This window comes from Danio rerio, chromosome 25 (assembly GCF_049306965.1).
Source record: "Danio rerio strain Tuebingen ecotype United States chromosome 25, GRCz12tu, whole genome shotgun sequence".
Lineage (NCBI taxonomy): Eukaryota > Metazoa > Chordata > Actinopteri > Cypriniformes > Danionidae > Danio > Danio rerio.
In genome coordinates, this window is record NC_133200.1 from 27,016,675 (window position 1) to 27,028,910 (window position 12,236).

Below are 12,236 nucleotides of genomic sequence, written 5' to 3' on the forward strand. Positions count from 1 at the left end.
TAGAGTAGATTGGATCAGAAAGACATTAAAAATAGAATGGTCAGTATAAAGTAAAGGGAAAAACAGGAGAGGAGAGACCATCTCTCTATGAAAATATTAATGGAAACAATATAATAAAATTGGGACTGGACATGATCTGAAAAAACACAATTGAATGCTGTATAGCTAACAAGGAATTACACTTAATGTGGTTGATTGAAACAGGACACATTTCCAGAATTTGAAAGCAAGGGCATGACATAAAACACCAGAAGATGGCAGTAATGCAACAAAAAGGATGCAAGCTGCCGGTAAAATCCAAAGAAGAAGAAGGGGACAACGCAGATTTCTAGGTAAAATCTGGCAACCCTCGATACTCGTACATACATCGGGTAGCTGATCTGAGTTGGTAGCTGCCGGGTAACACAGGATGGCTAACGCATGGAGGTCAACGGTAAGGACTAACTTAAATTATTTTATAGACTTTAGACTATAGCAGGCTGTGCGGATTCAAGCGTATACTTAACGCTGAAACCCTTAAGTTACGCTGCAAAAAAAGCAAAAAACGGCCTTGTATAGCATGAACTTCACATCAGTCATGTTTTCTTGTGTTTAACGGCTCAAACTTGTGTACATTCAGGTAGTAAAACTGAGGTTGCGATCATTTTTTTTTTTTAAATTCTCTTCAAATTAACGTTATAAATTCTCGATAGAGGCGGGATGCGGAAGAAGCGCATCTCAGCCTTTATTCAGTTAGCTTTTAACTCGTTATCTAAATGTTGCAGTCATTACAAACAGTAAATCTTACTTGGACATTGAAATAGTCCGCATTGAATAGTCTTTTAAGACTCTTTCTTCAACTGCGAAACAGTCTTTAGCTCCAGTTAATTGCCTAACTAACGTTGAACAACCGGGCGGTGTTGAAGGTCACCTCGACATTTTAGCTTTGTGAATGTAGTAACAAACACCGGACTAGTGTCTAGATCAAGACGTTTTGTTTTGTACTTGTCGTTTTTTAAAGTTCTTTTAGGACATGAAATATTGTAAAAGACAATTACATTAACGTTAGATGATGCAAATAAACTTGTACCTTACTTTGGTGTTTTCGATGTAACAGTTAATGCTTTCTGATAGCTTATTTAAATAATAGTGTAAAATAAAGTTGGGGTATAATGTTAATATGAGATGGAAGATCTCCAAGCTAGCAAATCAGAATTCATACTAGACGTTTTCTTATCAAATGTCAGATAATTTGATAACTTTGAAACTCCAAGTTTTATATAAGTCTTTTAAATATCAAAATGTAGTTTTTTAATGACTAATATTGATGTTATGGAATGTATAAACATATATTTCATGTATAAACAGTATTGTTTCATATTAGTAGGGCCAGACAGAATCTGTGGACTTTTTTGCTATTTCTGCACAGAATTTTATTAAAAAAATTGTGGATTTATGCAGAATGATTTTGGCAGTATTATAACAATACATTTTATTTGAAATAAAAAAGAACACCCTTTTTACTTTTATTTAATGTTTACAATGAAAATCCAATGAGATCCACTTATTTGGCAAACAAAGCATGTCATATAATATCTCTACAAGACCGAAAATATTATTTTTCAAATTGTATTTTATATAAATCATATGAACACATTCATTTTCTTGTCGGCTTAGTCCCTTTATTAATCTGCAGTTGCCACAACGGAATGAACTGCCAACTTATCCAGCATGTTTTTACGCAGTGGATGCCCTTCCAACACACACACTCACACACTCACACACACACACACACACACACACACTCACTCACTCACTCACACACTCACACACTCACACACTCACTCACTCACTCACTCACTCACACTCACTCACTCACTCACTCACTCACTCACTCATACACTACGGACAATTTAGCCTACCCAATTCACCTGTACTGCATGTCTTTGGACTGTGGGGGAAACCGGAGCACCCGGAAGAAACCACACGATCGCAGGGAGAACATGCAAACTCCCCACAGTAATGTCAACTGAGCCGAGGTTCGAACCAGCGACCTTCTTGCTGTGAGGCGACAGCACTACCTACTGTGCAACTGCTTCGCCTGAACACATTCATATCAGCCAATAATATAATTAAAAGTTATTTAAAAATGGAATAAATGTAACTTCACACACATTTACACAAGAAAATAAATAAACTCAATGATGGGCTGAAAATCTGCAGAAATCTGCGGATTTCTGCATGTGCAGATTCAACGTGGCCCTATATATTAGCCTTCATAACACATTCCGTAGCATGGGGATTCAAGTTTATACAATTCTCATAAACAAATCTAAATGTATATTAGGAGTCAGATGGTTCACAAAACTGTTGGTTTGGTTTGGACAGTGTCATGGTTTTGTGGTCACAGTTTTTGGTTTGACTAATGAAAAAGAAGAGGAAAAAGTCCCCTATTGTAACATAGAAGGCATCACAGTGACGCAGTGGGTAGCACGGTCGCTGATTCGAGCCTCGGCTGAGTCAGTTGGCATTTCTTTGTGGAGTTTGCATTTTCTCCCCATGTTTACGTGGGTTTCCTCCGGGTGCTCTGGTTTCCCCCACAAGTCCTAAGACATTCGGTAAAGGGGAATTGGGTAAGCTAAATTGTTCGTAGTGTATGTGTGTGAATGAGTGTGTTTGGATGACTCCCAGTGATGGGTTGCAGCTGAAAGGGCATCCATTGAGTAAAACATAAGCTGGATAAGTTGGTGGTTCATTCCGCTGTGGTGACCCCAGATTAATAAAGGGACTAAGCCGAAAAGAAAATGAATGTAACAGAAATACAATTTTGAAACACAATATAGGGCTGCACGATTCTGGCTAAAATGTGAATCATGATTTTTTTTTGCTTAAAATCGAGATCACGATTCTTTCTCACGATTCTTTAGATGTAAAATAAAAGTTAATATGAGTAGGCTATTTTTAATTTTCAAACACATCATCATTTTGGAATTATAAGGTTCTATCTGCGTTCTAAATCATTTTGAGATTTTGAGCTTCAAAGTTTTAGCAATCTATATAGCAAACAGTAAGTGTGCAAAAAAAATTGTAAGTCTTAAAATGTAAACAATAAGTTGTCATTTAATAAGAATATGTCAATAACTAAATTTTGACAAATATCAGATAGAACCTTATAATTCTAAAGTGATGATATTGTAAAACAACACTAATAATATTAGGCCTATGTGTTGCTCTACTGTTGCTTAAAATGCTAAATTTTGTATAGTCATTATGGTGGACTTGAACAGAGTTTCTATATGTCCTGTTTCTTAATTCACAGTAAAATGATGACATCAGAATACAACTATTCATAATTATAAAGTTGAAATATTATGTTTAAGACATGTGCTTGTCATTGTCATTAACAGCATTATTAGACCTAGGCTTGGGCGGTATTACGGTATTATGGTATACCGCGGGATCTAAAAATAGCAACGGTGTCAGTTTCAATACCGTTATACCGTCATAAAATATTAAATATCCTTTATTTAATGCCTACAAAAACGTATGTGTGATTGTCATCACGGGACAGTGTGGAGGAGAGAGGGAGAGGAAGGGGGAGAGGGAGGGAGAGAAGGGGGAGGGGGAGAGGTGACGTGACGAGTCGCGCTTCAAAGTGTCCTGCAGTTTGGGAGTTTCGACTGAACAGAAGGGAGACGTGGTTAATATGAACGAGAGGTCTGCATTAGAGCTAAAGATCTTTGACCGAACCCGGCGAGACCCGAAAAAATCCAAATCCCTGCATTAAAATCCATCCCTGCAAAGGTGAAACAAATGATGACGAAGTAGTAAAAAAAGAGAATTTTGACGGAGGTCAAGTCAGTCACTAGCTCAGAAGGAGCGGTTATTCCAGCCGCAGGTATTTCGCGGTCGCTCATACACTGCGTATTACGGTAGAGCCCTAAACCGCAAGCTGACAGGTAAAAAGAAGAGGCCATTCGCTAAAGTGAAACTGCTGTCATGCAAAATTAAATGCATGTTCCTGACTGGTAGAAGATGAACAAACAATCCTACCAAAAACTTGCAAAATCAGCCGGATCAGAACTCTGCATCTCGACCTGTAGCCGCAGGAAAGGGTGTTCAGTGCTGCTGGACGCAGCATGAGTGAGAGACTGCGCTAAAGCCAGTGGATTTAATAATGTTCCTCCACAAACACACGTAGCCTAATCTTGGTGCGTAAATGGTTTTTGAATTATAAATAAATATTAATTAAACCATATAATCATAATGTAGACAGAGTATACAGGCTAATGGTGGCATTATTCTTTTATTCAGCTTCACCGCCGCCTTAATGCCAGATTGTGAAGAGAAGTGGAGAAACACATCTTGCACAGCCTTTATCTTAATTTCGTTATTGCCAAAATACCCATCATCATTTAGAGTTTATTTAATTTGATTTGTTAAGCAAGATTTATTTTCATTGGTGTGTAGGCTAATTTAAAGGCTAAGTGCATGTACCTAGACCTATAGAGTGCTGAGATGTTACGATGTTACAGCTGTAGGACTTATTTTATTTCTTTGTTCAAACTTTCAAGTGGCCTATAGTCTACGCTTGTTACGAATAAATGATGTTAAAACATATAAATGACTCATTCTTGAAAAAAATGCATTAGAGCTGTGTGCATGAGCACATTTTAATGTAGGCTGTGAACGGGTTTGGGCTGTATAAAGCTGTCAATCAAAATGTACCTGTCGGACTCGGGACCTATCGGGTATAACTGCTGTTCCGCGGGAGCCGGCCAGATTTCTTACGGTGTGGGAGTAAATTTCTGAATAAATCGCGGGAGAGATGTGTGTGTGTGTGTGTAAAAGGGAGAGAGAGAGAGAGAGAGAGAGAGAGAGAGAGAGAGAGAGAGAGAGAGAGAGAGAGAGAGAGAGGGGTGCTGTGCGTCGCTTTGCGCTCTCTCTCTCTCTCTCTCTCTCTCTCTCTCTCTCTCTCTCTCTCTCTCTCTCTCTCTCTCTCTCTCTCTCTCTCTCTCTCTCTCTCTCTCTCTCTCTCTCTCTCTCTCTCTCTCTCTCTCTCTCTCTCTCTCTCTCTCTCTCTCTCTCTCTCTCTCTCTCTCTCTCTCTGACCGCGAGCCTAAGGTCGCATAGAATGTATTCAGTTTCTGAATGGTTTAGGCTTAAGCCAACAGTTTGGTGACGCTGTCTGAGCCTTACGTCATAATTTTTTTTATTACGCCGGTAATACCGGATACCGGGGTAAAATATGGAGGCAGTTTGACGGTATCAAAATTTGGATACCGCCCAAGCCTAATTAGACCATTTGTTTTCACTGGTAAAATCAGACATTTTTGCAATATAATTAACATTATAAGCTAGAGTAGCTATACTGACACCAAAAGACAGGGGTCACCAAACTTGTTCCTGGAGGGCCGGTGTCCTGCAGATTTTAGCTTCAACTAGGGCTGGGTGATTTTTTTTCGATTAATTCGATTTTACGTTTTTAGACGATTTAATTTTGAATCAAATCAAGAAATCGCGATTTTTAAAAAATGTATATCTAATACATTATAATGGCACCAATGTGCTTTGGTTCTCTCTCTGTATGAAGCAGGAAGCACACCAGAAGCGCCTTTCCGCGACACTCAGCACAGCACTACGCAGCGCCATGGATTTTAGAATTCTAAACAGGTTTCTATACACACACCGGCGCCGCCCAGCTACGATTCACAAAGCAGTTCATATTTCTATCAGCCCCGTCAGCCCCGGCCAGAGCTCCATCTTATTAATTTCATGTTAAATATCATGCGAATGTGCGCGTTTGGTGTGTGATAGTTTGAACTGTCATGTGCGCGCTGTGTCGTGACACTTCTGCTGTGCAACCTGCTTGACTGCCTGTTAAAGCGTGAAGTCATGTAGGATTTTACTTGTTTTTTTTTTACACAAGAGGGGCACTGAAAATGTCCTGGCAGATGCTCAATCTAGGGCCTTTGACTCTGGGGTGTAAAAACAACATTTTAAGTATTTACAACCCACTGGTTGTAAATTTGGTGAAGGGGGTGTTGCATATAAATTATGTAAAAGAAAAATATATGTATGCACTTTATATATGTATGTGGTCTCAAATGTGGTACACTGCCACCCTGTGGGGGGGTTTGTTGTTGCTTTTGTTTCTCGCTCTCTCTCTCTCTCTCTCTCTCTCTCTCTCTCTCTCTCTCTCTCTCTCTCTAAGGCCCCGTTTACACTAGTGCGTTTTAGTTTTAAAACGGCGTTGTAGAATGAAAACGATCCGCGGCCACACTCGCGTTTTACCCAGCGTTTCTGAACTGCTCTCCGTCCACACCAAAACGCTGAAAACGCACATCACGTGACCACACACACACTCTCGGGTAAGTGCTCCAGCATTTCTACCCAGATGAGAGCTCTGCTAGTCGGACAGCTCATCAAGCATCTCCCGCTGGATCTAATCTCACTATATTTGCTAAACGTGATATTTCATTCATGTTGTTGTCTTTATCTAACGACATAGGCCAATTCCCTGACTTTGGTCATTGGAATCTATTAAGTTACTTGTTCACGGGTAACATGTTTTGGTTAAGCGCAAAGATAAATTAATGATAATCCAGGTACATTGACTGATCGCTTGCCTTTATTTCCTACAATGTATAACTGTATGTTATACTTTTATAATTATCGATTATTAAAACTGATATTCAGCAAAAGAGAGGGTGCGTTTCGTATTTTCACTGAAATTGAAAGGAGGCAGTTGTTATAGGCTCCGTTTTGTTATAAATATCCACACAGTGAAGATGACGCTCATATATACAGCACGACGCCTCAACATGTCTGCTGTCTGTTAAGTTGCTAATATTAAAAAGAAAATAGGCAGTTCCTTAAATCCCAAGAACCAAATCCCAATTCCTTAAAAACCATAATTCCTTAAAGTTTAAATTTTATTGTTGAGAAAGTGAAACAACGTAGCCAAGGTGATGTGAATGAAGTTATAAAGTACACTGTTCCCTTTGAAGATTTACCCGTGTCCTCTGTATGTTTTCCATATCAAACTGAGAAGGGGGAGACTGCAGCCTTGATCAAACTTGCGAAGTCTTAACTTACAAGAAGAGGATGCGAGACTGAACTGTGTGTGGGCTACTTAATATTGAGGAAAAGCCCCAATCAGATAGGCGAACGTTTGCAGCCCCGCCTCCGTTTTCAGATGTCTCCGTCTTTCCCCATCCACACTGAGACGGAGCAGCAGCGTTTTAGAATGAAAACGGCCTTTCCAGCGTTTTCAAAAAGCTCCGTTTTCGGCACTCGAGAACTCCGGCGTAGTGTGGACGGATGGCGTAACCGTAGCAAAACTTATGCGTTTTCAAACTAAAATGCACTAGTGTAAACGGGGCCTAAGATCCCTCATCCCAGAGCGTGAATCTCGCAATTACCGCTCATGGTCTTTCGTTCGGCTGAGGACTCTGTGCAAGTACCCTGTGTGCGCGTTTAATGCCCCAGCCATAGTATGGAGTTGGAATATCTAGTAGATGAGGTAACATCTCTGCAAAATAAGCCTCCATGTCTTTCCCTGCCTTTCACTGCCCTCAGGTATTCCAATAAGTCTCAGGTTATTCTGCCTGCTTCTGTCTTCCATATCTGTAAGTTTTTTTTTTTCCTGAAGAATCTCTAATTTGGCCTCTCGGGCGGGGTGGTCGTATTGAAACTCTCTCTCGTTAGTCTCCAGGAAATCCACTCTTGTTTCAAAGTTGCTTATTTTTTCCATTAGCGGGGATAGTTTACCTTCCATAGATGTAGTGGCTTTGCAAATCTCCTTTAAGCTTTGCATTTCCTCAGCCATTTGTTTCAATATTTTAAAGAGCCCATATTATACATGAAATAGGGTCATATCTTGGTTGTAAGGGTCTCCAACAACAGTCTAATATGCATGCAAGGTCAAAAATCACTTTCATGGTCTCATAATCTGCATTTATTTTTACCTAATTATCCCAGCAACTCCTGTATGAATAGTCCAGTGATTCATTTGTTCCCAAACCTCTCCTTAACGCGAAGCTAATCTGCCCTGATTGGACCAATGACAGCCTGTTGCGATTGGTTGACTGCCTTCAGTCAGAGAGTAAAATGCACAACAGATAATCAGCAATATAAAAGTAATCACAGTTCATACACGCTCGATAATGTAGGCGTGGATTTTAGCTGCCAGTGGGTCAATGTAAATACAGTTGATGGACTTGAAAATTCAGACGATTAACTATTTTATTGAGCAAAAACTGTCGAGGAGATATCCAAGCTTGTCTCACTCTGCTCTTTTCACAGACACAAACACACACACACACACACATTGCCATCGTCGGCGCACACAAACACAAAAACACACACAGACCTCCGGGCGACAACACGCACACACACAAACACACACACATACCTCCGGACGACAGCGCACGCACACACACACACTACCCTCGTCCACGGAGCTGCGTAAACAAAGCAGCACGCGTCGCGTGACTTTGCACGCGATAAGAGAATATAGCCAGTTAACCTGATACAGTACACACGGTTACAAGTAATAAATCACAACTAAATACATTTGCAAGCTAGAGTTAACGAGGCAACAACTTTAATCGCTTGTACTTACACTTGAGAAATGGAGGAAGAAACCCATCCTGACGTCCATCAGTAAGTTACTCTTTACTGATCCTTCCTTTAACAAACGCCGATGATGTATTCTTTGTAGCATGTAGTTTGCAGAAGTTTCCAGCAGTTTCCAACTGCTTGGTTATTATGCTGAGGTTTCATCTTTGGATAGAGGCTCGATAATATCTATCTGCAGTGTGACTTCAATCGACCGGCATGTTTGTGTGTGTGTGTTTGTGGGTGTGTGTGTGTGTGTGTGTCTGCGTTACTGCGTCAGAGGGCGGGGCCTCAGGTTTGAAATCTCCCGGGTTTGCGCGTGCACGTGAATAACTTGGTTTCATTCGTACGTCATGGCGAAACACCTAATGACTCGGTATCAAGGCGACTCGTTTGAAGCACTATGAGTCGACTCTTTTATAGATGAATCAACCGTTTTAAACACTGTACTCTTACCGATTTAAGCCTTAGCTGGATACTTCACTTCACTTAGAGCTGTGTTACACACTACATGATGAAAGGGAATTTTCAAAAACCCATAATATGGGCTCTTTAAATATACTCGGGATGTCCTCTGCGACATTGCCTTTGGCTGCGGGTTGCGCTGTCATCTCCGGTGCCATTTTGGCCTGTATCGCCACCTCTCAGAGCCTTTTTAATGCTCGATTATACCGATTTTGGTCTACAAGACATTTTTCCTGTACCTTAAACTCTTCCCAACTTCTTAGAGAGTAAAATCTGTCGAGTAAGCCACTGCAGGATTATCATAAAGGATAAATAAATTGTGCTGCTACGAGCGGTGTTAAACTATGCTGCCATCCACTTCAACCGCGTCAAGTGACTCCTGAGTTTTAGATTCTTTTGAACACGTATAGCTGCTGCTTTTTAATCAGACAACAATTCTGTGTTCATTCTTGCTGTCAATCGCGGGGAAAATGTTCAATGAAAAGCTTATGATAAAACGTGAGTTTCACTCAACTGCAGGCACAGATTTGCCCTCGGAGTCAGATTTTGTTTCAACACCTGATCATTGAGTTCAGATGACTTTATGACAAACACAGAGCAGAATATAAAGACAGAATGTGTGGCGAGTTGAGAGCCTGTATGCTGTATTCAGTGACTGGCACACCTAGGCTCTCCCCAGTTTATCTGAGAAGGCTGTCAGATTGATATGCGTGTGTGTGCGCGTGGGGGTGTGTGTGTATGTGATTTTGCGCAGTGACTGTTTTCAGGCACACACGTTATAATCAATATGAATATTCCGATCAAACTAAATACAATCTTACATCAACAACAAATGGCAAGTAACGCGTTGATAATAACAAATAATCATATTAGATTAATTCAGGGGTTTAATTCAGATTCAGGGGGTTTGGTGTGTGTGTGTATATGTTTGTGTGTGTGTGTGTGTGTGTGTGTGTGTGTGTGTGTGTGTGTGTGTGTGTGTGTGTGTGTGTGTGTGTGTGTGTGTGTGTGTGTGTGTGTGTGAAGCAGAGAGGAGAGACAAAAAGGGAGCGTTTTTTGAAGAGACTGTTTTCAGGGATTTTTCCCTCTTTGGTGACTTATTTTAATGTACCACACAGAGATTAATAAATAATTTGCACCAAGTTACATATCCTCGCTTATTCACCGGCTGCAACTAAAAGAGAAGGGAGTTAACCCCGAAGCTAATGTTGTTCGGCCCTGGAGTAAAAAGTGAATCTCCCCTGCTATCTCTAACACAGCAAAGAGACAGAGCAGGAAAGGTTTACACATGTAATATTTTTTTCCTGAGGCGATTTGAAGCAAAATACACAATGAAACTCAATCAAACATATCTACAATGATAAGGAACATGGTTACTTACTAAGGTATTAACACACAGTAATTCCACATGGAGAAAGGACGGACTTTGAAGGAATAAACAGAGTGAAGAGTGCACGGTGTGCACGAGCCGCGAGACAGACAGGTCTGTACAATTATATAATTTATCGGCTTAAAGATTAGGGGTGTAACGATACACAAAAGGCACGGTTCGGTTCGGTTCACGGTTTTGGAGCCATGGTACGGTTCGGTTTCTTTTTGCTGTGGGGTTAGGGTTGATGTCATGTTAACAGCAATGCTAAGGGACAATTCACTTAATAACAAGAACATCTTAACTTTTTCTTTATTAACTTTGTCATCGCATTTTTAGTACAGTCAGGATACCTGAGTAAACAACTAGAATTAAATAAATACCTCCAATATAGACTAGTCAGAAAAAAAAAAACTATTCTCTTTAGTGCAGCCACCTTAACTAAGTAAACTAAAATTAAATAAATAACTGCAGTGTAGATTAGTGAAAGATCTTTTTCAAAAACACCATAATATCCACATTCTTCGTTGAGAGGCTTGATCTCTGTGCAGACACAGGCGCTCATTTTTAATTATATGGTTTCATTTAGATAGATAGGTTTCCGTTTAAATTAATGAACAACATACATATACTGGGTTTGTAAAGTGTTTTTTCATGACATATTCACCAGTAAAATACATTGCTTTTGTGTCTGAAACTAATGTTAGGGTTGTAGCTGGCTGTATGTTTGCCTCCCGATCTCTCACTCTCTCTCCCGCTCCCTCTATGCCGGTCATTTATGTACTGTAGGTCCGCCTTCATGACAGCTGATGCCTGTCATTTATGTAGGTCCGCCTTTTTGACAGCTGATTGGTCAGGAGACCGATCTATCATCATTTGGCGACGCAGCGCGGGAATGTAAAAAGCATGTCAGGAAGAGCGGGAGAGAGAGCGCTTTTCCTTTGATCTCGTTTTTCGTGTATTTTTCTGACATGATTATGATTTTCGTTGTATTTGCTTAACTTTCGTTTGGGTAAAATTATTTTGCATTACTTTTGCCCACTTTAAGAAATTTTGTGAGGTTTGTAAATTTTTATTTCAATTGATTTGTATATTATTTTTTAGCTCCGCTCCTTCCCGACAATATAGCTGCATCTCCTCAAGTTCAGTCTTAGTGTAAGGTGGATAGGGAAAATGTCATACGATTTCCATTTTGCAAACACGTAGAAAATGTATTGTTAAAGACATCAGGTAAGAGGTGAAGGTCATCTTTGTTTATTTTATTCAGTATATGGAAGAATTCGGCACACGGCGCTGAAGACCTTTTTTTTCTTTTCATCAGTTTTAGCAAGGTTAGAATTGTTTTATTATATTTATTTCTTTTGTTTGTCTTCACTATCACCCCCTTGCTCGAGTTTAACTAATTTTTGTTTGATACTTTTGTTTGAATTTGTTACTTTATTATATTATTTTTATTAGTGTAAATATTTCTCTTTTTTTGTATATTTGGGCATTATTCTGGTTTTACTTTTGTACAATAAATCACTTTTGTTGGCAGTTCTGTTGCTTACACCCTCACATTGTGAAATTACCCCACTTTTTAAATGTTTTTCCTTACAAGTAAGTTTCGTGAAACAGTTGAGACAGACAGGCGTGCGCTTTGTCTACGACACGAATTCTATTCCGGTACTCAACTGGAAAACCAAAATGTTTCCACACAGATTACTTAAATGTGTCTGGGGGATCTGCAATCTCAGTACTATGTGAAGCAGCCATCCTGCGTCCAGTAGTAACGAGTGTGATGCTTACTCAAGTCACATGA

General features: G+C 39.9%; 1 protein-coding gene across 4 annotated transcripts in view; it reads left to right on the top strand.

Moving 5' to 3' along the window:
* Window positions 1-354: 354 nt before the first annotated feature.
* The window catches only part of idh3a (isocitrate dehydrogenase (NAD(+)) 3 catalytic subunit alpha), a 65,932-nt gene continuing 54,050 nt past the window's right edge, over window positions 355-12,236 (top strand). For 3 of the 4 annotated variants that reach the window (XR_012399803.1, XR_012399804.1, XR_012399802.1), the window contains exon 1: window positions 355-433. Coding sequence is in view for 1 of the 4 variants with exons in the window: in NM_200951.2 (NP_957245.2) it covers window positions 410-433 (24 nt within the window). In the remaining 3 variants the exon portion in view is untranslated. 4 annotated transcript variants of the gene reach the window in all.